We start from the raw sequence: 24,865 nt of genomic DNA on the forward strand, positions 1-24,865 counted from the left end.
CTGTCACCAAGCACTTTGTTGTTTTTCTTGTGCCTTAGCATGCCTTCCAGGAGAATCTGCTCCAAGATTTTGCCAGGCACAGAGGTTAGACTGACTGGTCTGTAATTCCCTGGGTCATCCATTTTCCCCTTCTTGAAAATGGGGGTTATATTTCCCTTTTTCCAGTCATCGGGAACTTCACCTGACTGCCATGATTTCTCAAATATGATGGCCAGCAGCTTTGCAACTTCATTTGCCAGCTCCTTCAGGACCTGTAGATGGATCTCATCAGGACCCATGGACTTCTGCACATTCAGGTTCTTAAGATGGTCTCGAACCAGATCTTCTCCTACAGTGGGCCCAAGGTCTTCATTCTGACAGTCCCTGCATCTGCCTTCCAAGACTTGGGTGGTGCAGTCAGAGCCTTTGCCAGTGAAGACCGAGGCAAAGAAGTCATTCAGAACCTCAGCCTTCTCCAAATCCTGTGTAGCCAGTTCTCCTGAGCTTGCAGGAGGTGATCCTTGAATATCAGCCAAGAGTCTTGGGCCCCCCTGCCCTCTAGGGCTGTATCCCATGGAACCTTACTAAGCAGGTTCCTGAAGAGGCCAAAGTTGCTCTTTTGAAGTCCAGGGCAGTGAGCTTGCTGCACGCTCTTCTCACTGTCCTGAGGATCCTGAACTCTACCATCTCATGATCGCTGCACCCAAGGTTGCCCTGGAGCGTCACATTTCCAATGAGCCCTTCCCTGTTGGTGAGCACAAGGTCAAGCATGGCACCTCTCCTTGTTGGCTCCGCTATTACTTGTAGAAGGAAATTGTCTTCCACACAATTGAGGAACCTCCTGGATTGCTTGTGCCGGGCTGTACCGTCCTTCCAACAGATGTCAGGGTGGTTGAAGTCACCCATGAGAACAAGGGCTTGCGAGCGTGTCATAAATACACACCCAGTGACTAGTAGTCATGACATGTATATGGGCCTTTAGGCTATGTTCAGGGCATGGATGTCTGGTGGTGTGATGTAGGTGTAGAGTGGTTTCCCAGAAACTGTTCCCAAGAGTGGGCTCAGGAAGGTGGACACAGAGAAGGTCTGGGAGAGCAAGGTCTATACCGCAGACCTGGCCAGAGAGAGATGGCTGTGGAAAACAGGCTTAGTTTGCCAAGGGCAGAGGAAACTGGGAGGCTGGGCACACAGAGCAGATGAAGTGTATGTGGAGTTATAGATCCTGCCTTTATGCATCACATTGATCTCATTCAGTGTGTTATACTTAGCATTTCGCTTATGTAATGTCAGGGTGTTACACAGGTCTGTTTATTTTTAACTCATGGATGACTGGCGGTTTCAGTCTGGATGCTGTCTGGTAATGAAATGTGAGAAATTTGTTCAGGATCTTTGTCAAAGGATCTCTAAAAACTGAGAGAAATGCATTTTCTTGACCATTTATATTTCCTTGTCTCCTGGGAGCGAAGTCCAGCACAGACACACTACGTAGGGCGTGGTGAAAGCATTGACAACTATTTGTGTGCTTTGGTAAATAGTTGTGTTATTTTGTGATACGTGTTACACTTCATTTAGGAATTAGGTGGGAAAAGCAGAAGGGGCCAAGGTGCATTCTGCATCATGCAATAGGAGTCTGGTGCAAAAACCAGCCACCAGGCAATGGGACTAGAAGCTGTATCATAACCATATGGTCATGCCTGACCTTACTGCAGGTGGCTGTTCACTGACTTGGTATTTGTGCTGTGTTTCCCATTGTAGACAGGGTTTAAGTGAAACCAGTTGGGGGATTTGGCAAAGGATTCCCTGGTGTAAACAGAGACCAATAGCTGCCAAAATCATCTCTTACCAGCACCTCTGGATCCCCCTTTCTTACTGTATCACTACCAGATTCTCTAAAGGCAGTCACATTTCCACTGTATTAAAGAATCCAGCGAGGCCTAGGAGAGTATCCTCCCTCCTAGTTTATACATAGCATCCTGCATCAAGCTCTAGGGCCTATGGAACCCCGGTGGACCTAGGCTCCAGAACTTGCTTTAGAAATGACTCTGTTTGCCCTGGTGGGTTTGCAGTGCTCACTGCTGGCTTGTTGCCAGACATAGATTTTCATTTCCCATTGCTCTGAACACTTGCATGGCTCACACCCATAGAGTTCAGTCTATCAGTAATGAGCTTGTTGGGGTTGTCTACTGGAAGGAATGTATTTAGCTTCCAAGATCTCCCACCATCAAAATATTTGGCAAAATCTTGTAAATGAACCTGTGCTTCTGCCTATTCCCGCTGCTTGTGCAGGTTGCCTGCATCTTCTGTTCTGCACACGTCTGTTCCCCTTCAGCCCAGTACTGTCTGTCCATCTCCTCTTTGCATCTAATGGAGGCTGGTAATCCCGTTAGGTGCTTGCAGCAGGCGCTGCCGAATTTGCTTGCAAGCGCCTGTGCCAGGTCGAGTGTCATTGCCAGCAGCACTCTTGGCGGGATGAAGGTTGCATTAGTGAACAGTAATTGAAATGCAAAATAACATTTTGATCGAGCGAGCAGGCTGTTTATTTATCAGATCAATAGCCAAAATGCCCCATCTGGAGAAGTCAGCATGATAACAAGTGATAGCATTCCAAGGGCAAAGGGAACAAGCGCAGCAGGGAGGACATGCCGGCAGGGTGAGCTGGTTTGGCCTGGGTCACACTGGGCAGTCATTTTGGATTGCTTCATTTTGGATCCCTTCCTTTAAGAGGGCAGCCCCACTCCTAGCAGTGCCTACAAAGGATTCCAGACCTCTGGACAGAGAACAAACAGTTCTTAATACAAGATCAGACAGAGTGCAGACATACATAAAATCACTTGAGGTCTTCTCCTTCTCATGCTTCTGGTAGACACATGGGCTGTGACTCAAATGCACACTATGGGTGATGTTGCTGAGTTAGATAGTGTGTTTTTTTGATTCTTTGGCTTTGCTTTAGTGCATTAAATTGCTATAAGGGTCTGAACACTCACGGTGATGATCTGGAAATATGAAGTCATAGCTTGGCTTCAATAGCAAAGCTGCTGGAATGGTATCTAGGTGCATCCACATAATTAGGAAAGAAGAGATGTGGGAGGGTGTGTGTGAGGAAGGCGTTTGTGTATGTTGCACAATACACTTATTATATGCATGTGTACCTGCTATACACAGATACCCTACTGAACAAAGCTATGTAACATTTAAGCCTATCTCAGAAAGGTGCTAAATGAAAGTGTAGACGCAGTTGTATAGCTATGTCTGTCTGTTAGCTTCTGCTTGTCCATTAGTAGGGACGCTAAACAGAGGGAACAGGATGTGAAACTGAGGCTGAAGATCTTGCAAGCTTGTGTTTGTTTGTTTGGTTGTTTTTTTTTCTTTCTTGTCCCAGAGTAATAATTAAGGAAAAGAAAAAACTTCCTGGGATGAGGAGATAATCTGTGCACCACAACAGAAAGAAATATTTTTGTGGGTTTTTTATGTAATCACATTTAGTTAAATTTTCAAACAGTCATGCCAGTTTGGGAGGAAAATGGAGGTAATTTAAAACTATTTTACTTTAGAAATTGTTTGGGGTGGATTGTTTGGGTTTTTTGTTGATTTGTAGTTGGGTATTTTTATCTATATAAATGTATGTGAACGTTATGCACAGTGCTGGAGAAAATTATATGCTTGTTCTGCTACACTGTTTTCTGTCTAAAGAGTGGCTTGTTGGCTGTGGTCTGCTCCTCATTTCTTGGTTCAGGCAAATAAAGCAGGACAACGTGAGGCCCCAGGTAGGTCTGGCATTGGGTGAACTCAAAGCTACTTTGTCAGTCAAATGAAATGGGGACAAACAGTCTGGAAGATGGATGAATGAAGTGGCTTTAGGATAAGTCATTAGGGTTTGAAGCTGGAATTTGGGTCAGCTGCATCTGACTGCTTAATATATGCAGTGTGTGGCAAGAGATCTGCTAAATACCTACCAAAGGTGAGTTTTTAAAGACTCAGCAACGCTGAACCTTGAGGTTATCTTAAATAGGTAGATAAAGATAATCCTGTATGCTACAGCAGCCTAAGTTGTTCAGAAGGAAACTTGGTGTTTCCATCTATTGCCTGTTCTCCTCAGACCTGTGATGTTCGCTAGCTTGAGAGGAGCCTGGTCTACAGTTACGTCTCTCATGTACTCCCTTTCTCTGCTTGTTCAAGCACTGTATCTTAGCCTCACTGTGTAGCACGTTTCTTTTTTGTCCTTGACCCCATGCAATTCTCCTCTTGTGCCTGTGTCCTCACTGACAGCCCAGCTCACTCCCACTTCTACACTTTCCCAATGGTTCTGGGACATCTCCGCTATGCCAGATCCAGTGCTTCCTCTCACCCTGTTATCTTGCTTTGTTACCATATCATCTTAGAAATGCTTCCCAGAGAGCCACATTTCAAATTGAAAAGCACTAATTGCCTATCATTATTTTCCATCCTGTAATATATGTGGAACTAATTTAAGTCAGTTTTTCAGGATCTGTCTGATGAGGCACTTAATTATAGATTTCTCTGAGAGCTACAGGTGGAATTAGGCAAAACCCATTTTCCACTACAACTGCAAGTTTGAAGTGTAAGAAACAGAAACCTCCAAAAACATTAACAGGTCTAACTCAGAGAATTCCTAAGTGGATTCAGGCTGGAGAACACACAAGCTCAGATTTTGTCTGAATAAATCTAGAGTCCTCTCTCAGTAAACTGGTATTCTTAAAGAAATGTTAAGTCTATTTTCACATTTGTTTCTAGGATGATGTCCTTGATTTGTAAGTATCTCCCATCCTAACTCCTTCCTCAAACACTTGGAATTAAGCAATACCTCTCTTTTTTCCCCCCTGCCATTGTTCATCATGAATCGTAGGCAAGGTTGAAGGGGGAAGTGCCTTCAATGGGTATCTTGAAATGCAAGGAAGTGCAGGCTGAAGAATTTCCACTGGTGGCAGTTTTCTCTCAGAAATGCTAAAAGGGGTACTGAGTGAAAAAAAAAGGTCTGTGTGAGATGAGATGAGGGATCAGGTTGGGATGCAAAAATAAATGTGATATGAATGGCAGTGCTGGAAGTTTTCTATTGCTTGCCCAGCTGAAAAGGTGGAAGCAAAATTCTAATGTAGAACTGTTTGAAGTGTGCTTTACTGAACATATTGTTGCATGGATCTCTTTCACAAGTGTATGAAGGACACTGAGGGTACTAAGAGAGATAGAGATTATAAGTGTCCTAGATAGGCAGAGTATAAAGAAAGACATTCAAGAAGAAATGAAGGTCTAGCTGAGTATTTCAGCCTGGATTGAGTTGCAGCTTTGCTGTATGCAGGCAAAGTTATTGAACACATGTGAGCAGTCCTCTAGGTATAGAAAGAATGCGTAAGAAAGTGGAAATATGAAACAGAGCGATGGGTGGTGGCAGAATTTGGATATATAGCAAACAGCAAGTAAGCCCTGGTCCTTGTTTTGTTGTGATAGAAACAGTAAGTATAAGCAAGAAACATGAGCTCAGGTACTAAAGCAATTCACTCTGAATTAGCGTACCAGAGGGCAAGGTACCTTCAAAAGGCAAATGCGTTAATAAGAGAGTGAACTGATAATGTGTGTCACACCTCCGGATTAATTGTCACTTCATCTGTGTACTGCTTCTTTTATTAACAAGAGTGTCCTAAAGGTGGAGAGGCATTACAATAATGAGGAGAGAGATGAGGGCTAGTAGGAAATCCATAATGTCTTCTGCCCATGAGAAACCTCTTCTATTTATTAAGTGGCCTCCAGTTTGTTGTGGCAGCTTTCATCAGCATGAGCTAACTTCGGCTAGAGAAGATCCATGGTATGTAACTGGGCTCTGGTTATGCAATGGGTCAAAGGGATAAAGTATCTCCCGGGCATTAGAGAAGCAAATACTTTTTGTGTGAGAGCCAGAATATGAGCTCTTGCTCTCTCTAACTCCTTAGCTTGCAGAAGAACCTACTTGGGTCTCCATCTTTCCTGCTGTGCAAGGAATATATTCCTTCAGTCTACAAGGCAGAACTGGTTTTATCTAATGACACTTCAGTAGATTTCATATAACCCAGTTCTTTTCAGGAATACCAGGGAACTGACCTCTGGAGACAGGTCTCTAGATAGGCTCTCACAGCTGGGGAGCTGTGAGACTTTGATGGCTTGTTTACGTATTTTCAGTTTAGCTTCTTCAGCCTCATGACTCAAAAGTTCTTCCCCTGACTCACCATCAAATTATAAAGCAAATAAAAAATACCTAGATCTCTCTTCAGAACAAAGGTGAAAGTAGGCCAAGTGTGATTCCTTTTTACAAAATAAGCCAGGTCCAGGTGTCCAGCAAAGCCAAAACCAACAGAAAATCATTGTAATTGGAATTGGGATGTTGTAGCTCTTTTAGAATGACATACTGACAGGTGGACCTTGTTACCACCTGGCAGTCCAGGTTTGTGAACTACAAGTTGGTATTCGTGCTATGGAGCAGAAGTCACACAATGCTTCCCACTCCAAATTAGAGAGCAAGCTCATCAGCCTTTTGCTAAGCTATGGTTTATGTTTGTTCCAAAGACAAGCATGTAGTATTTGTGCAAGTTTCTCCTGGGAATAGGATATGTTCCTGTATGATGGAATAATCCCAGAAAACCTTCCTGGACTGTGGATAGTATGGCTGAGTTATCCCTAGTTATCTGCTGTGCAGGAGTAAGGTGACACATTGGTAGATCCCATTCTTCTCAGACTGTTGTATGGAGAAGAGCTATCAGTAAAGATGAGAAGCCTCTAGATGATGTCTCTCTCGCTTGAAGTCCATTTGAAGCAGAAAAGCAGGAGAAACCAGTGTGGTGCTGACCCCATGCCTCCCTTGGTACATGGTGGGTGTCCTCGAGGCAGAGAGGCAGGGATGAGGCTATGTGGGAGCTGTCCATGGTAAGAGCAGGTCAGCCAGCAGGAGTGGGCACCTCAGCTCCATGACATTATCTCTTTGCATATGTGACCTAAAATTACTGTGGCTGCTGTTACAGCTGTCACGTCTAGCCTGTCACTTGGAAAACATTTATTTCTGTCTTCTGCATCTAAAAAAAAACCCTGCCTGACAAAATTTGGCTTGTTACTGGAGTTGCAGGCAGTGTTTGAGAAGCTGATCTACATTGCTCGTCAGCTGTGAGTTGCAAAGCTCTCTTAAGTGGCCCACAAAGGATGCAATGCCCAAATAGCATCATGGCATGATACGCACATCTCATTTACACATGCAGTGCATGTTTGTATCATCTGGGCTAACAAATACTGATAGCAAAAATAAGCCTGTAGCAAAGAACAGGTTGGATGTTTTATCTCTGTTTAAATCATTGGTGTTTCTGCAGATCAAAGCTTCTTTTGTCTTGCATGGTTGGTTTAAAAATGTCTGTGCAATCCAAAGTGTACTTTTGTCACAAGATGGGGTCTGAAGTGAGCAGGTTTATGCTGGTAGTCTTCTCAGGTTTTGTCAGTAAAATTTGAGTCTGCTGTGAGGACTCCTTCTTCTTGGACTTTAGGACTAAATTGCAGTTCCACAAGCACAGCCATAGGGCACCTGGAAGTTACAAAACTGTACAAGCATCTCACCTGCAGGGATTTTCAATTTTATGGTAGATCTGAAAGGACTTTAAAAAAATAACGATTTTATTTTGTCTGGAATCCACATCCAGCTGTGAGAACACCAAAAAAAAAAATCCCATTTCTGATGTTTTATATTTCAACTTGTGCCCAAAATAGAGATGGTTTTTCCTGAGGAAGGCTTGAGTGTTCTCTCTTTCTCCCCTTCCCTCAGCTGATACTAGTCCTATGGCTGTATTTCAGCATTCCTTTTAATGACAACTTTAATCTTACTGTGGAAATCTCCCTCAAGTTGCGTTGGTGAGTTTGTGATTTTATCAGAAAATACTGGTGAAGGGACTGGGTAGCCTACATGGCAGAACTTCTGGTGCCCATTTCTTACCTTCCTCCCAGAAACTGCAGTATTGTACTGAGCTGTCCTTGCCTTTCCTATTGAAGATCACATGATGAGGATCAGCCACTGGAGAAGCTCAGCAGTGTTGCCTCTAAACTGCCCTTGATCCAGTTTGGAATAGGTAGCACTGTCTGGAGAAGGTACAGGGTCACATATTTGGTTTTGCACTTAGATGCTCAGATGGTATTAAGTTACTGAATTATGGATCCCTTTAGCCAATAGAGAATTCTTCTTGTGGGGAAAAGTTGCCTTCAGTTACAAAGTTGGATATTGTTCTGGCTATCTCGCTAAGCACGTGTAAGTGGTGGACCATATTTCTTTTGAGTCAGGTGAAGACCTGTAGATAAAGAGTACTGAATTCTTATAGTTGGCATACCCAGAAGTGGGTCAGTAAAGAGGTGAGCATAGCTACAAATGACCGTTCCTGGCAAAAATAACCTCAAATGATGTGCAGTAAATTAGCCTTAGCTGCACTGATCCCTAACTTGTAATCCTTGAAGCTGAAAAATAAAAAAAAATTGGGGCAATATTTACTGCCTTGATTTTATAACGCTAATGTCCCTTTCTGGTCCTGTCCATCTGGCAGTCTTTCCTTCTCTTAGTATTGCTGCTGTTCTCAAGAGAGCATTAAACTCGTAAGCAGTCCAGGCATTACAGAGAAATGGCAAAAGATGAAAGGCTGGAGAAGAATTGGTGGAACTTGTAACGTTAACCTAACATCACTGCCTGAGGGCGATAACACTAATGGATAAAAACCTTAAGTACAATCTTAACTTGGTCTAAACCTGAGTATTTACATCCAGAATCACTGAGGTTGGAGCATGCCTGTCTGAGGGCTGTTACAGGCACATAAAGGCTAACAACATTGTTAGTGATAAGCAGCAGTGGGTTTATGAAACAGGAGTACAGCAGACAATAACCTCTCTTGATACAATTAGATAATTAGTGGATAAAAGGAATGCAATGGATAGACTGTCTCTGGACAGTGCATGGGCTTTTGACACAAAGCTGTGCAAGATCTGATTAGGGAAATTAGATCAAATTGGTTTTGATACAAATCCTGTGAAATGAATCGCGGATTAGCTGACAGGGTGTAAACAGAAGGGTTAGAGACATTCTTTATCCTTCTGCAAAGGTGGTGTCCAAAAGGGCAGTGTTTTGACTTTAAATATTCATTAGCAACCTGGAGGAAAATGCAAAGTTCTCAACTTTACAGTTGACAGAACTGAAAGATAGAAGAAAAGAAAACAAAGTAGAAAAAAGAAGAGGTAGGATGAATAGATTAGTATTATCAACAGGCTTTGGTAAAACAAGTGGCAATTGGCAGTGTGTGATTTAAAGATGATACTGGATCTACTTTGGAACAAGGAGAATCTCCAAATTTCATGTTGTGTAGAACATGATAGCAAAAGCAGCTTATATTCAGAGAGGTCCCAATGAGACAGTGGCTATCAAATGGTGTGAGCTGAAGTGCAGCCTGATGTCTGGCAAAGCTACTGCTTAGTTGGTCCATACATCTGCCTGGCTGTGTGCTTTCTAGAGTGACTCTTCCCTGTACTGCTGTGGCATTGCATTGTGTGATTCAGGGCACCTTGCTGCAAGAGAGACCCGGCAAGTTGGAAGAAGTCCAGAGAAGGGCCACAAAGATGCTAAAGGGATTAGAGGGAATGACCTATGATGAGGAAAGGTGAAAAGAACGAAACATTTAGAACTTCTAAGCCTGTTACACAGGCACCGAAATAGTAACGGAGTTTCCTGTGCCAGCATGGAGGAGAGTTGGATCAAGTCTCTCTCCTTTTACATTCCTATTAAGGTAACTAGAGATGAGCAAAATGGCTGTTCATCACTTTGAACTCTTTGCAAGAAACATTTAGCTGTTCTTGAAGTTCAAGATGTTGTATTTCATTGCCAGGGGACACTCTTGAACCTGTTTAAAAATCACCACGGGATCTCCATGAGACTTGCAGAAAGTCAGAGCTAGTGAGGCTTAACTCAGTGTGTATTGCCCAGCAATAATCAACTATGCAAATTGCACCAGAGACCAGAAAAGAGTAATACAAGGACTGAAATGGCTGGAGTCACCTTAGCTATGCTCTTTGATCTGTCTTGGTGTTTAGGACTTTTGCCTCTAAAGCTCATGTTCACATCTAACCAGAACTCACTGTGTATTACCGTCTCCTAGAAGGGAACAGGAGCATCCTCAGCTGTGAGGGTGTAGGGGGTTTGTTGCTATCCTTGATTTGCAATCAGACAGTCACTGTCACTGTTTGCCTTCCTTGGGGAGGAAGGCTCCTTAATTGAGGTTTTGAGTTGAGAAGTGCCTTGGTCCTAGGAGACTGATCTCCCCTCTTTATTTTTTTTTTATGGAGGGGAAGTACCTTAGTGGGTCCTCTTGAGGTTCTCTGGGAATTCTGGGCTTTTTAGGAGACAGAAACTGGGATTTGAACTCTGCTGACTGAATCTGACAGTACAGCTCACCTCCTTGTCATGCCTTTATCATAGTGGTGTCCTCTGTCTGCCTTTAGCATTCCAACTCCTTTTAATGTGGAGTTCCACAGTGCAGAACAGTGTTTTATGGTGGTTTTGCCTTCCATTTTGTGCCCAGTTCATGTTATTGCGCCCAATGAACTTCAGATTTTTACTACAAATGTACTTCTCAGGTAGGGAAAAGTCCCAGCATCTGGCCAGCACAGCAGCTTTGCTATGAGATGCTAAGATCTGGTCTCAACTAGCAAAGCTTCATCTTCATCCACACAGTCAGTTGGCATTACACCAGGAGATCTGCAATCTGTTTAGGTGCCCTGTGGGATTAAAGATGAATGCACCTGCAGCAATTATTCCTGTGACTGCTCCATGGCCTCTAGTCCAGTATGACCCTCTGAGCAAAGTATGGGCATTCATCAGCTCATCACACTGTCTCTGAGAGGAACCAGCTTCTGAATTCCTCTCAAGTAACACCACACAAAACAGCTGAGGAACGTGAGATGCCTGCCCATACTCTCAAGGTCAAGAGTCTTGCCAAATAACAAACTTAGCTGATCGATTCCAGAGGTAGGAGATGAAGTCAAACATCGAGGATGAAACAGAGAAGGGAAAATTAGGAGATACGTGGGTCAAATGAAATCATAAGGATGCAGGAGTGTGAAGTTGCTGCATATCAAACATCCACATTCATATCAACAGACACAGAGATGTGATATATATGTATATACACGTGCACTCCAGCCTTGCTGTATCACAGAATGTTTTGTCCTGTCTCCTGACAGGTTTGACCTTTTGGCAGAAGGAGTTGCCACAAACATCAGGTAAATAGGCTGAAACTGAAATAGAAGTTACCCACATGACTGTGGTATGGTAACTTTAAACCAGCAGAGCTTCCAAGAAGAAAAGTCAAGCATCTCCAGTCAGTCAGAATTCTTTGGACATGTCATCAGGAAAATGAATGTATTTAGGTTTTCTTAAAAGCCTTTGAAAAACTATCTTGCTTAAGGGAAAGTTTAACCTCTCAGGTTAATACTATTATCAATTAAAAAGTGTCTGAGACAGAAAAGGAAAGGTAGACATACCCTACCCAGAAAAGAAAGAGAAGTCAATTTTCAGCATCATAAAGGTTAACATGAATCACCCACAAAGATCAGTGTTGTGGTGTTTGATCCATGTGTTAATGATGTGGGATGTGGATGAACAATGAGACTGCAGGTGACATCAAATTATCAAGAAAGACTGAAAAACTCCAGAGGATCCTAATAAAGCTGGATGCATGGACAGCACAGTGGTAGATAAAATGCGCTGTTGCCTATTGGAAAACATTGCACATCAGAAGGCATTAATTTGATCTTTCATACGTCTTAATGGATTCTAAATTAACTGCAGCAACACAGAAACAGATCTGGGGATTGCAATAAGCAACTTGCTGATATTCTCTGTTGAAGAAATGGTAACAATTTAGATTTTGATTTAAAGACAAAAAAAAAAGGAAACAGTGTAAGGAGTTATATAATAGGTTGAAAATAACATTGAAAATATGGTAACTTCAGTAAGTAATTGATGGTGTGACCACTGTCCAGACCTTCAGCTGGAGAAGTGATGGAGCAGTGCCAGTTTCATGCTGCTGAGGAGCTGGCTCATTGAACTCTGCTCTGGACTGAACAGAAATAGCCAGACAAGAGGAAGTTCAGAGATAGATGATGAAGCAGACAAGAGGTCTGCAAAAACTTCTGCGTGAAGAACAATTATATAGATAGCAAAGAGCTGAATGAGGAGAACATGGCAGAAGTACATTTCCTGACGAGTGCCAGGAGATGTTCAGGGAGCCTGAAAGGCTGCAAATACAGTATAGGCATATAAAAGTGGGGTTTTTTTTTGTTTGTTTATACACCACAAAAGTAATCCCTGGAACTCATTGCCATAAGATGTCATAAAAATAGCAGTGTTCTAAAAAAAAGACTGAACATTTATGTAAAGAGTAAGACTATCTCACTAAAATAAGTAGTTTTATTAAACTTTTTTATTATTATTATTCTTTATTAAACTTTATTTTTTTAACTAAAGTGAGTTCTTTACTGTGAAGGTGGTGAGCCACTGGAGCAGGTTGCCCAAAGAAGGGGTAAATGCTCCATCCCTGGCAGTGTTCAAGGCCAGGCTGGACAGAGCCTTGGACAACATGATGTAGTGTGAAGCATCCCTGCCCCCGACAGATGGTTTGGAACTACATGATCTGAAGGTCCTTTCCAACCCTAACCATTCTGTGATTCTAAGTAAGAGTCTCAAATCTGGTAAAGATGCAGTCCTTTCTGTATACTTAAGAGCATAAACCTCTCTTTTAAGAAATGGGAATATGAGAGAAGCATCTCCATGCAAAAGCCCTATACTAGTAAATAGAAGAAAGATAAAGATTTAAGATTAAGCTGCATGAAACTTGATTAGATGATTTTCCATCAGTTTCTAAGCTCCTCTTTTAGTGGTGAGAGTGAAGGGGGAGGGGAGAGGGAAGGGGAAATCCAACATGAAAATTAATCAACTACTTCTGTATTACAAAAGAAAATCCAATCTGAGCAAGTCCTTTCTGCAGGGTCTGCTTGTGAACTCTTTGCTTAGAGCCAGGGCAGCACATTCTGAACTAAACAAACATCTTTTTCTCTAGGTCTACCACAGACAGGCTCATTTCTTTCTGCTGTCCCAGGGTTAGATTGTGCTCTGGGTAGATTGTGCCTCATCAGCACTGATGCCCCTTCGCAGCACTGCAGCCTTTGAACAGCCTGAAATCATGGTCTACATGAATAGCCTTGTCTTTATTCTACTGTGAATTTGTGGGTAATAGGAATGCTGTTTTTACTGAGTTGTACTGATACTCCTGAAGGAGAAGAACTAGGGTGGGGTTGAACAGCCTGAGCCAACGGGAGCTGGACAGAGGTGGGAAAAGGAGAGATCTCTTTTGACCAACCTAGAGCTGGGTTTGGCCAGGAGGTCTCTGAGTGCCTTTGCTCTCTCCCTGCAGGCTGCTTGGCAGAATGGCGACAGAGGAGCGGCACCTCTCCTCCAGCTGTGGGTCCTTCATCAAGACCGAGCCCTCCAGCCCATCTTCTGGCATCGACGCCATCAGCCACCACAGCCCAAGTGGCTCCTCCGATGCTAGCGGTGGCTACGGCATCGCCATGGGTGGCCACCCCAATGGCCTAGACTCACCACCCATGTTCAACGGCACAGGGATTGGTGGTGGGTCCTGCCGCAAGCGTTACGATGACTGCGCCAGCGCCATCATGGAGGACTCGCCCACCAAGTGCGAGTACATGCTCAATGCAATCCCCAAGCGGCTGTGCCTGGTGTGCGGGGACATTGCTTCTGGGTACCACTACGGTGTGGCTTCCTGTGAGGCATGCAAAGCCTTCTTCAAAAGGACTATTCAAGGTATGGTGGGAAGGGAGGGAAACTGATAGGTCTGTTTCATAGCAAAAAGGGAGGCAGCCCCAGACGTTGCTGAGACTGTGATATTTCCATGTCATATAAAAAGGGGAAGGAGAGGGTGCATGTCATGGACCTGAAACTCCATCCTTTTGTATGCTTCCTCTTTCCTCCCGCTCAGCTCTGGTCCTTCCAAATCAACGTGGACCTGAAGTTAGGTTTTGTCATGGTAGGAACCTTTGCCTAGCATAGCCTGACTGGCTACCAGATCTGGGTGTCTGGTCTAGTGGCACTGATACCCTGATAATGTGGCTGCTAGTGGAGTGAGGCCTGGAAAGGAAATGCTTTGCACTTTAAAGATGTTTTTTTTGAGGCCCATTTGAAGAGTATGTGCTCCTGCCTAGAGGTAGCTTCTTGTCATAGATGTCTGCACCTTGAAGTGAAAGCTCCAGCATTGCAGGAATAGAAAGTTTCTCACTCTGTCCTGCCAGTCTTAATTTGTGGCCGTGGACTTCATATAGACCTCACCACAAGGCTGGACAGGCACTTGTATGAGAGTCAGTCCTGTGTTCCTCCTTGGTTAGTTGCAACAGCCCTTTTCATTAAGATGCAAGTTATTTAAACATAAAAATATTAGATACTGAAGGAGATAGAGATACCCAGGTTTTGTCAGTCTTACTAAGGATGAGGAATTCCTCGGGTGGTTTTGAAAACCTTGGTGCATGTGTGTGTAGATGAATTGCAGTGCATTGCACCTACATGTACAGTTCACATGTGAGGCGTATGACTGTGTCCTGACTGCATAGGTGTGCTGCAGATGAGCACTCACACAGTTACAGTAAAGCCAAAAGAAGGAGTTCCTCCAGGCAAGCTCCAATATCTATAGATGCTTGGGTGTACTTACATAAGCGGGCCCTGTGTGAGCAAAGCCTTTCCTTCCTACAGTCTTTAACTGGGAAAAGTTTTCACCTTCCAGTGGAAAATGCATTGAGTTTACCCACCCACGATGGGTTTACTGTACAGATGTCCAGTGAGCAAGCAGCTTTGTGTGTACTTGGCAGTTGGCTGGGGTAAATCCACCATGGCAACACTTCCTTGCCTCCTGTGAGATGAAAGAAAGGCACATGTGGGGAGAGCATTCATTTTTTGTTCATTGAGTGGGCCTGACTACTCTCTGTCACTTGGGATATTCAACTCTGGAGTGGACAAAGTAGTATAGGGTGCAGTTCAGCCCAGGTCTCTGCAGAATTCACTATTTCTAGCTTAATTTCATAGATTCTAAATGTCTCTCCTCATTGTTGTCCAGCTGTGGGAATAATCACTTTGTGTTGCCCCACTGACTCTTCTTCTTTCATTATGCTGTGTGGAAAGCATGGTCATCTCTAGGGCATTGGCCTGTTGTACCCTGGCAGGGTGTCTGTGATCTGTCATTGCTGAATCTCCTGTGGTTGAATGTGAACTTTTACTTGCACTTCTGACTGTCAGCACTGACTCTGTCCCTCCTCCACTGCTTGGACCCATTCCCAGTGTTTCGTTTTGGCACATTCAGGTGCTAAAGGAGAGACAGAGTAGTACTCTGAAGCAAAGCCCTAGGAGCTGCTTATACAGGAAGAGACTGAAAAACTAACCCCTTGTGGGATCGATACTGGAGCACCTCTGTGGCAGAGCAGAAGAGAGGCCTAACCTAAAGAGGTAAAAAAAGACATGGGAACTTTTGAAGAGTTTTCAGAGAAATTCAAAAGAAAATAATGCAGGGCAGCACTGCCTGAAACAAGTATGAGCATGGGTGATAACATCACCTGACTTGATCCCAAGAAGGGAGAGCACTTCTCTACAACCCCGTCTCCCCAGCACAGCTATATTCTCCCTGTGGTTCTCTAATTGATTGCCTCCTAACATGTAACAGATGGGGGAAAGGAGTAAGTGGAGATTTCTCTCACCTTGTCATCGGCTTTGGCTGGCAACTGAGGTACCAGAAATGCTTTTATTCCCAGGAGTGGGAGAGACGAGTGTGCAGTGCCCAAGGGTAAGAAATTTCAGCGATGGAGCTGAAGGCTGAGCTCAGTGGAGCAGGCAGCAAACAGGGCTGCAGAGTTTGGTTGATTCAAGAAAATGCACCATTCCCAGGGTTCTGCTGCAGTGCGTGCAATATCCAAGTGCAGCCCTGGGTATGCAGGGAAAAAGGGTTTAAGGATCACATAAAAGAGAGAGTGGCAGAAGCATTTCCTTAAGGTGTTCATCCTGCTACTGTATTATATTCAGTACACATGTTAAGTATCTAACTGAAGAAGTAGGAAAATCTTCATCCAGGCTGACTACCATCGATGTAGGGTGTGCAGAAAGCATGTAGATGTGTATGTTACACGATTGTATCCCCTGCAAGTATCAAAAGACTTGATGTGATTCTGGTGCCTGGGAATGGTGTTGATTTAATGGTTTGAGCACAGGGATGGAGCTATGACTCCAGGATTTCCCAGATGCTCAGGAGATGCAGTAGGTAAATTCATCAGGCTTTTGTGGCCTTTGACCAGCCACTTCACTTCTCTGTGCCTACGAAAGCTGAAAAAACAGTGACTATTATAAGAGTACTTAATCTGCTGGCCCTATATTTGGTAAGTTTATTAAGTAATAGGTGTGTATGCTGCTAGAAAATGGGTCTAAATCTGTCCTGGATGACGACACTACCACAGCCCTATCTAGCTAATGCTGATCATGAAGCAGATCTTTGCACTAAATCTCCTCTTCAAGTACCCTCCTCCCCTAGTACAAATGACCCAGTCTGCCCGTTGTTTTTTTAGCTGCATTGACCCAGGTAAAACCTGCATCTCTTGAGGCAGGAGGATCCTGCAGTAGCCTCTCTGCTCCTGCTGCTGCTACAGCAGTAGGAAGAACGGACGTCCAAGCTACAGATCTTTTTTGAGCCTGACAGCTCTGCTACTCACTTTCCCCCTTAGCCAGGTGAGGCCAGGCTGTCCTGGACAGCATGAGAGCTGGTGCCTTGCAAGTGATGAGGGAGGAGATAGGTTGAAAGCCACCATGGGCATGGCTGGTTATCTCTGAGGTCACTACTGTTGCTGTGGGGGAGTTTTTCATTTGCAACATTTTTCCAAAGGAAAGCAGAATTTGTACTGTGTCACATTCCAACCCCCCCCCCCCCCCCCCCAAAAAAAAAAACAACAAGATTTTTGGAATAAAAAAGAAGTGAGGAAAATTCAAACTGTTGATTCACTTCAAGCTGAATTGAAATGTTTGGTTTTGCTGAAGTAAGCTAGGATCACACAGCACATCCTAACCTGTCCCACAGGTTTTGGGGAGGTCATACTTGTGACCTCTCTCCTGTTATGTTACGTAGCCCAAGAGAAGGATCAAGACCTGGAAGCCTGTGTGCCATTTCCACTTTGCAGCACTGGCAATGCTTGAGATGGAAAGGTGAAAACCTGAGATGAGATGATAGCACATGCCATTGGGCTGCAGGCCTTTCTCTCTGAACATGTTACATGAACATGTATTCAGCCCATATTCAGAAGGGCTGAACTTCACGTGCTTTGAGTGAGAGTCAGAAATTCTGACCTACTATGAAGCTAGGCTGTCTGACAAAAATTGAATCCTCTTCCTGTATCATCGCATTGCTTTGTGGGAACTGTGCTCTGGGTCCTGTTATATTCTAGTGGCAGTCTGCATTGTCCCCCATAAAAATACGTGCCATGAGCATCACCTGACTTAGTGTGAATATTTTCAAAGGTGCAATCTAGCTAAGGCAGGAGAGAATCTGAGTTTTGGGCATGTTGAAGTGTGCTGCTTTTAGTGCTTAAGAGAGCCTGGACCACCTCTCCTACGAAGACAGGCTGAGGGAGTTGGGCTTGTTCAGCCTGGGGAAGGGTGGGTCTGGAGAGACCTTAGAGCAGCCTTTGAGCACCTAAAGGGGGCCTATATGAAATCTGGAGAGGGACTTTTTACAAGAGCATGTAGAGACAAGGAAAGGGGGAATGGCTTTAAACTGAAAGAGTCTAGATTTAGATTAGATATTAGGAAAATATTCTTTACTGTGAAGGTGGTGAGATACTGGATCAGGTTGCCCAGAGAAGCTGTGGATGCCCCATCCCTGGAGGTGTTTAAGGTCAGGTTCAATGGGGCTTTGAGCAACCTGGTGTGGTGGAAGGTGTCCCTGCCCATGGCAAAGTGGTTGGAACCAGATGATCTTTAAGATCCCTTCCAAGCCAAACCATGCTATGACTTGAAACCAATAATTTTATATTAGCTGAATGGAATGGGTCTGTTACTTAAAAGATAACATACTTTGGATCGTTCCGAATTAAAGCTTTCTGAATTATATCCCATGGAAATCCTAACTAATCCATTTATCCAAATTTAGAACAAAGGCAAATGCTGGATTTCCTACTGGATACAAGTTCTAATCTAACTCTATTCCTGCTTTTACTAGTTTGTTCAGTATATAAAGCATTTTGTATCAATCAAATATATTGCTGTTATCTTTAGTTCATTAGTTGTTACAACTGGTTTTGCCTATTCTGAATATTAACTAGTAACAGTTCTATGTAACCATAAGAGTCCTTTATTATTCAACAGATTCGTGACTACCCTTCATCTATTTTTCATATTCAAATGGTGAAAATTAAGGCTATTTCTAAAATGACCCATTAATATAAAATAAAAGCTTAAAGCTCAGCAAAATAAAGAATTAAGATTTCTCTCCCTGATCTTTGTTTGTTCTTGGAACTTACCCATAATGTGATGCAACAGAACTTGCACGGAGTGATATTGGAGAGAACTGGTGATTGGAGAGTCAGAAAGAAGAGACATATTTACCATTATCTTCTGAATAGGCAGGATGTGTATCAGGCAAAATGCCTGCATCTGTGATTTCCCTGCTTGAATCTTGAAAGCTTCAAACTCAATGAGTACAGCAACACAACTGCTGTGCTGGTGTGCCCTTACATCAGTAAGGGGCTTCAAATACGGACAGTATGGCTCAGAAGACTTGTAGGGATTTATAACAGGCTTGTAACAAAACCTGTTGTCTTTTAGGACTTCCTGGTAATTATTATGGTGGTTAGAGTTGTACCTGGGAAGGGAGGAACAGTTAAGAGAGTCTGAGCATTTTCCTGAGCAGAAGAGGATTACCATCCACAGGATCAGCAAAGTGCCTGTGAAATACAGAAGGGAGGGTTTGTATCCCTAGCAGCCATGGTAGGCAGGCACTGTTCTGTCCTTCTGTGCTTCTCAGAAATGTGCCTGCTACTTCTCAGGTGGGAGTTCACAGCAAAAGTCCAGGAGGTGTTCTGAGCTTTCAAAAAACTTTTGAAGCTTAACCAGGTACCGTGCAGCATTCCCTCGGTCTGATGCCTGAATGCTGCTTACTGTTCACAGCTCTAGCATTTGGATTCAGAAAACCATCTCCAGTGCAGCTCAACTCTGTTAGCCTTGTGTTTTCTTTTTGTCTCAGTGCATCTGTACAGAGAACTCCATGCAGAAGGATGTCTTCTGAGGAACTTTGGTAAAGTATTTCTGTGTCAGAAACCCCACAGGCAAACTTGCTGCCAGTAGATAGAGAGCCTCAGGACCCATCTCCTTCATCCTCTTGCAAACTGGAGGCGGATTTCAGTGAGGTTGTTTGAAATGTCTAAGTCCTCTTTTGTGGAGCTCAAGCTTGGTGTGCCACCCTGAATAGGCAAACAGTGCTGGTGTTACACCTATAGCTACCCCCTTTTCCTCTCATAGTATCAAGGGTCCTGAAGTCTTGCTCCTCACGTTTCTTTTTTACTTACTATATAAGCTGCATGAAGTAAAATTTTGGTTAATCCATGTACTGGGGCTTATCTCACCTGCTTTTCCGAAGTCTCATTTTCCTGCAAGTGATAAACATGTGTACTAGGGTGGGGAGGGTTTTGGTTTTGGTTTTTGTTGGGATTTTTTCTTTGATTGTGTTTTGTGGTAGGTAGTTGGGTTTGGGGTTGGTTTTTTTGGGGGGGGGGATGGGGGGAAGTTACTGGGGGCGAGTTGATTCTTATTATTCTCCTTTCCAAAAATGGGAGCTTCTGCTGATGTGTGTATATACTCAGGCACCTGGAAGCATAGGACAGCCCTACTGAAAATCAGGTCACTTATTCAATTGCCTAAATACAGATTTACAGGTTCAATGTCTGAATCCGTTTCTTTGAAAACTGTAACTTAAAAAATACCACCCCTACTCCCCCCCCTTACCTCATGCAGATCATTGGAGAGATTTTCCTCTGATTTTCACAAAGTACCTCTCACTCCAGGACTCAGGCTCTGATGCCTCAGTTAAAGTGGAAGTTTAAGTGGAAGGTAATAGAGAATCCACTCCATGCATATTATCAGTGTTCCCTATTCTGGTACAGGAGGTCAGACTGGTGCTGCTGAGGGCAGAGTAACTGCTGATCTGGCACTGCACTCACCAAGGGGCTTTTTACAGTTTTCAGGTCCCTTTGCACTGAGACACCCAAATGATCTGTTTACCTTCAGAAATAGAGATAAAAAGGATTCAGGACAAAAGCTTGTGGGTACTGAAATGACAGTGTCATCACAGCTAGCGGCTGATTAAAAATAAGGTTGCTTTCTCCTGTAGGCTGTCCAAGTCAAGCAGAAGAGCTGTTCCATGGAGGCATTACACTGACTGCCTGGTGGGATCTTCCTAAGACTATGGAATTATTGTAAAACAAACCAACCAATCAAATTCCAAACAAAACCCTTCAAAGCTGTGAGGGCAGTGTAATAATTGTTACAAAAATTGGGATAAAAGGAAACACATGCATGAGCGGAGGTGCCTATGAGATGGATTTCCCTGGGAATTCCTGCTCTCAGCCCTCTGGCTCTGGGGGGGGGGGGGGGCACAGCAGAGAATGGCACCGTGCCACTTGTTGCAACCACAGCATGCTGTGTCATATCACTGGGGTGAAAGATATGACTTGAATGAATGGAATTTGGAACTTAATAGCAGATATCTCTGAGTCTGGGTTTTCCCCTGAAATTCAGGAAAAGCTGCATGCAGTCATCTGGCCCTCTGTTTGAGTCACCCAAAGGAAGGGATGAGAATTCTGTGTGCAGCAGTGCAAAGCAGGAGAGAGTAAGCAAGAAAAGAAGAGTAGAGGGAAAGAATGGTGCAAAACAATGAAGAATAAACCAGAAAAAGAGGAGAGATGAGTTTTCTTCAGAAAACAGAAGCTGAAAATGCTTTAGGTTTAAAAACTTGATTGGCTACTTGTTTATAATCTTCCCTGTGTTTCCTTGTAGAAAGGCACGATCAATAAGCAGGGAGCAGCTTGTACTCTCAGTGCTTTATTAATTCTGAGCTCAACTTCTCAGAGAAGTCTTGTCCATAACTTAAGCAGGAGCTGGGTGGGACTTTACTGCCTCCCCAAGCTCAGGGAGGCATCTTCTTCTTTCCAGAGAGGTATAGTGGCTATGGGGTCTCTCAATGAGCAGACTCTGGGGTGCAGCTTTCAGGTGCTCTTACTATTTGTGCACTGGAAAATATGTTCCAAATTGTTTAATGGTCAGAGGTCTAATTTTACAGAAAATAGGGTAAAAATATGATCTGTCACTTTAATAGTCCTTGGCTGTTTCTTAGCGTCTTTCATCTAAAGGGTTTAAAGTACAGTTAAACACTAATGAATCAAGACTTACAATCTCCCCAGAAGGCAGGTTTGGTGCTTGTTTTGTTTTGCAGATGAGCAAACTAGGACACAGAGAGGAAGTGATTTGCCCTGCAAGGCTACATATGAAGGCTTGGAACAAATCCAAACCCTGATTTGGTCACCTACCACTTGATTTATTGAAGCCATCTTTTTTTTGGTAAATCTTATTCTGTGGAATCAGTCAGGTCCTAGCAGATTTTCACATCAAATATTGACTAAGTTGAGGATATCTCTTCTAATAAGCAACACTTCAAACTAAGGCCTTGTCTATTAGATTATCCCATTTTCTGCCCTTCTGGGTCACGTAATCTACGGTTCATGACACACAGAGACTTGACTTGAATTTTATACTTGCGTACAGACTTGTCCCTGTGCACCTTTGTGTGTTGATGCTTTTCTGCAGGGTCTTGCAGCAGCCCAAGCTGCTGCAGTGAGGAGGAAGCTCTCTTGGAGCACCCTGCACTGGCAGCTGGGCTGGTGGTGTGACCGCCAGCCACTGGGAGGCTGCTGGAATTTCGATGAGTTAATCTCATCACTTTATCACAGGGCACTTACAGAAATTACAGGGAGCTGTGAGCAGCTCACTGTGCTGGCAGCCAGCCCCAGGACGCATAAAAGAAATTGAGACAAACACACACACACAAAAGTCAGAGAACTTTGTTAAAGTTTGGAGATGATAGTTTTTCTTGGATGAGTTCTGCTTGGGTAATGCTGATTGTGCCTTCTCTGGTGATGTCCCTCTTTCCTGTAGTAATGGCAGATACTGCCCCCAGCTGTAGCTCTCAACCCATGAAATGCAGAGCATGTTATGGGGCCTAATATAAAACCTCATTTACTTTGGAAGCATTGTTTTGTATGAAGAGGGTACAGCAGGTCCCACCTCTAGCATTTGCACCTGTAAAGTGAGCTGTAAGACACAGCTACTGGTGCTTTCTTTTTTCCTTTAGACTGGGCACAGTGTGTGCAAGGGGTATATGAGCCTATGTTCAGTGTGAAGGCAATAAGCATGGTGAGTGGGTGTGTTTTTTCAGCTGTGCTTACCAGCAAACCACATGGATGCTGCACAACGTGGTGGCCGCTGCTTTGCCACCCAGGAAGGGAATTTTGCCCACTGCCCGCTCTCCTCTGGCTCTGCTCCTTTAACAGCCATGATCCCAGTACAGAAGTACCTTTGAGAACTGCTTTTTTAAGCTGTACAAACAGTATGTATATGGTAACCAGTACCTACACCTACTCTGACACTAGCACATTTAGTTGTGACGTAGGTTTTGTAAACCATTTCCAGTACTTCACTTGTCAAGGGGTCCGTGGACTGGAGGCTTGGGGAAAGTGGGAGATCTGCTTGACGCAGGGTAGATAGAGCTTGAGCTGCCAGATGGGGGCTGTCACTGCCTTCCGCTGCTGTAAGGGCTCAGTGCCTTTGGTGTAGTGTCTGTTAGGGGGCAAATTTTTGGTCATGAGACCACGAAACATGAAGTCTTACATCTTCCCGGAAATCTGGTCCTGGCTTTGGTGAGAAACGTGGGCACTGAAACTAAGGTAAAATCTTCCAAATTGAGACTGTGTTGGAGTGTTCTCCCAGGTTTGTTCCTGCTCTGTTCCTTCCTGTGTGGGGCACAGCAAGTGTCTGATCATGAGGTAAGGGCCTCTGTACTCATCGGTCTTGTAATGTGCTGGAGCTGTGTGTCTAAAGCAGGAGTTTGTTTATTACCTTGAGATTAAGCCTGAATCTCAATTTCCAGCTCTCTGAGAATGTTGATACATTGCTAGTTATTGAAATTCAGGTACTGCTCAATGACGAAGTACAGTCTGAATAGAAGCAACTTGTGCAGCACACTCTCCTCCTGCAGACAAACTGCATTTTGGAAGGAGGTAATTAATGGTGAAGAATGGGGTGGCTGGGCTGAAGCTTTAGGGGCAAGTTGCAAGTCTTGTGACAAAACAAGGGCAAGAGGTAGAAGGTTTATAACTAGCAGGTGGATCACCTTGGGCTTTGGGGTTGTGTGCTCCTGGGATTTCACACAGCATGGGCCAAGCATAGTGAGTACTGTCTTCCTTTTGAATCTGTGCTCTGTCTTTTGGCTCAGATTCCCAATGGGCTTTCCAACTGCTTAGTTAGCCCCAGAGTCTAATCACCACGCCCAGAGATTGGTATGTATCAGATTGTCGGTCTTTAGAGGATGGAAGGGTCTTGCGCAAGAACATAGAAATCCATTCCAGAAGTAGGAACAAAAATCACGTCCTGTCCCAGTGCTACTAAACTGTAAGCTCTGCTTCTAATCTGATGATATCCAAAGTCATAGAATCATAGAATAGTTAGGGTTGGAAAGGACCCGAAGATCATCTAGTTCCAACCACCCTGCCATGGGCAGGGACACCTCACTATAAACCATGTCACCCAAGACTCCATCCAACCTGGCCTTGAACACTGCGAGGGATGGAACATTCGCAATTCCATACTGTGTGTTCTCTTGGCTCTTACCTACATTCCTTCCTACAGTTCTGCTTGATCTCTTGAGTCTCAATTTCTTGCTCTAAACCTCCAAACCAACTTTCTCATTCTTCTGAACTGACTGTAGAGCTTAGAAATCCTTTTCTGAGCTGCCTGATTTACCCAGAAGTTAGACTGCCTTAAATGTATTGTCATTGTCAATGCATCACTGGCAAGCTTAGATTTCCAGTCCTGCTCCACAAAAAACATTGAATAGCCCTCTTCAGAAACATCACCTCCAAAATGGATGGCAGGATGTAAACATTCATTTCTGTTTGTTGTCTTCTAGGACTAAATAATTGCTACCTCACACTGTGATCCAGCACTTATATCCTCATGTCAGACCCTTGTGTCTGTATTTCAGTTACTTTCTTGGCTTATGATAAAATATTATGTGACCATAAATACTGGGACCGGTATTATTTAATATATTCATTAATTATTTAGATGAGGGAATTGAGTGTACTATCAGCAAGTTTGCTGATGACACTAAGCTGGGAGGAGTGGCTGACACGCCAGAAGGCTGTGCTGCCATCCAGCGAGACCTGGACAGGCTGGAGAGTTGGGCAGGGAATAACTTGATGAAATATAACAAGGGAAACTGTAGAGTCCTGCATCTGGGCAGGAACAGCCCCAGGTTCCAGTATAGGTTGGGAAACGACCTGTTAGCAGTGTAGGGGAGAGGGACCTGGGGGTCCTAGTGGACGACAGGATGACCATGAGCCAACACTGTGCCCTTGTGGCCAAGAAGGCCAATGGCATCCTGGGGTGTGTTAGAAGGGGGGTGGTTAGTAGGTCGAGAGAGGTCCTCCTTCCCCTCTACTCTGCCCTGGTGAGACCCCATCTGGA

The 24,865-nt window shown here is 43.9% G+C and overlaps 1 protein-coding gene across 8 annotated transcripts in view; it reads left to right on the forward strand.

Annotated features, from left to right (window-relative positions):
- Positions 1–24,865, forward strand: part of ESRRB (estrogen related receptor beta) — a 141,218-nt gene that overhangs the window by 83,701 nt on the left and 32,652 nt on the right. For all 8 annotated transcript variants that reach the window (XM_062636122.1, XM_062636117.1, XM_062636121.1 and 5 more), the window contains one exon: positions 13,446–13,855. In XM_062636122.1, the coding sequence (XP_062492106.1) occupies positions 13,446–13,855 (410 nt within the window). The remainder of the gene's footprint in view (positions 1–13,445; positions 13,856–24,865) is intronic.

Source organism: Pezoporus occidentalis, unplaced genomic scaffold (assembly GCF_034315485.1).
Source record: "Pezoporus occidentalis ecotype Australia unplaced genomic scaffold, CSIRO_AGI_Poc_V1 ctg47, whole genome shotgun sequence".
Taxonomy (NCBI): Eukaryota; Metazoa; Chordata; class Aves; order Psittaciformes; family Psittacidae; genus Pezoporus; species Pezoporus occidentalis.